We start from the raw sequence: 564 nt of genomic DNA, 5'->3' as shown, positions 1-564 counted from the left end.
CCCCACCAGCTAAGACGACTATCAGGACCTATTAAAACCCACCTGGCACCTCCTCTCTCATGCCAGACCGCTGCTCGTTCCTCCGTCTTCTCCCTCTGCCTCATAATCTCCTTCTCACCTCCGCGCGTGCTGTCTCCGCGCTTCCTGACCAGCCACCATTTCTTCGTATATGCTCTCCTTGTAGGGTCGAGCATGTTCCCCAGGTAGCTCTTGTGTCAAAAATTTCCCATCTGTGTGAATGTTTGTGTCCAAGTGTAGGTTAAAAGAGAGTAACAGTGGGAAAGGAACACAACAATGTAACATATGTTACCAAAAGTCCTGTCTTTTATTAAAGAACACCTGGTGAATAAGTCGTTTCATTCATATAAAAAAACGAGTATTTACATTCTCAATAAAAAGAGTTTGCAGGCAGGTTCTACAACACATACCCAAGAAAAAAATTATAGCATAGCAACAAATGCCCATGTATGGTCATCCCTATCATACTCATAACGCCTAAATAATTTTTAAAAATAATTTCTATACAATTAATCACTAAGACATCAATACTGATACCCATAATAA

General features: G+C 41.0%; 1 protein-coding gene across 1 annotated transcript in view; it reads right to left on the bottom strand.

The window, feature by feature from the left end:
• LOC119585385 (eIF-2-alpha kinase GCN2-like) overlaps positions 1 to 564 on the bottom strand; it is a gene marked incomplete in the record, with an annotated part of 28,307 nt that overhangs the window by 22,897 nt on the left and 4,846 nt on the right. The window contains 1 exon segment of the mRNA XM_037934051.1: positions 43 to 209. Within this exon segment, the coding sequence (XP_037789979.1) occupies positions 43 to 209 (167 nt within the window).

The sequence above is a fragment of the Penaeus monodon genome, chromosome 19 (assembly GCF_015228065.2).
Source record: "Penaeus monodon isolate SGIC_2016 chromosome 19, NSTDA_Pmon_1, whole genome shotgun sequence".
Taxonomy (NCBI): domain Eukaryota; kingdom Metazoa; phylum Arthropoda; class Malacostraca; order Decapoda; family Penaeidae; genus Penaeus; species Penaeus monodon.
This window is presented reverse-complemented; position numbering and strand designations above follow the sequence as displayed.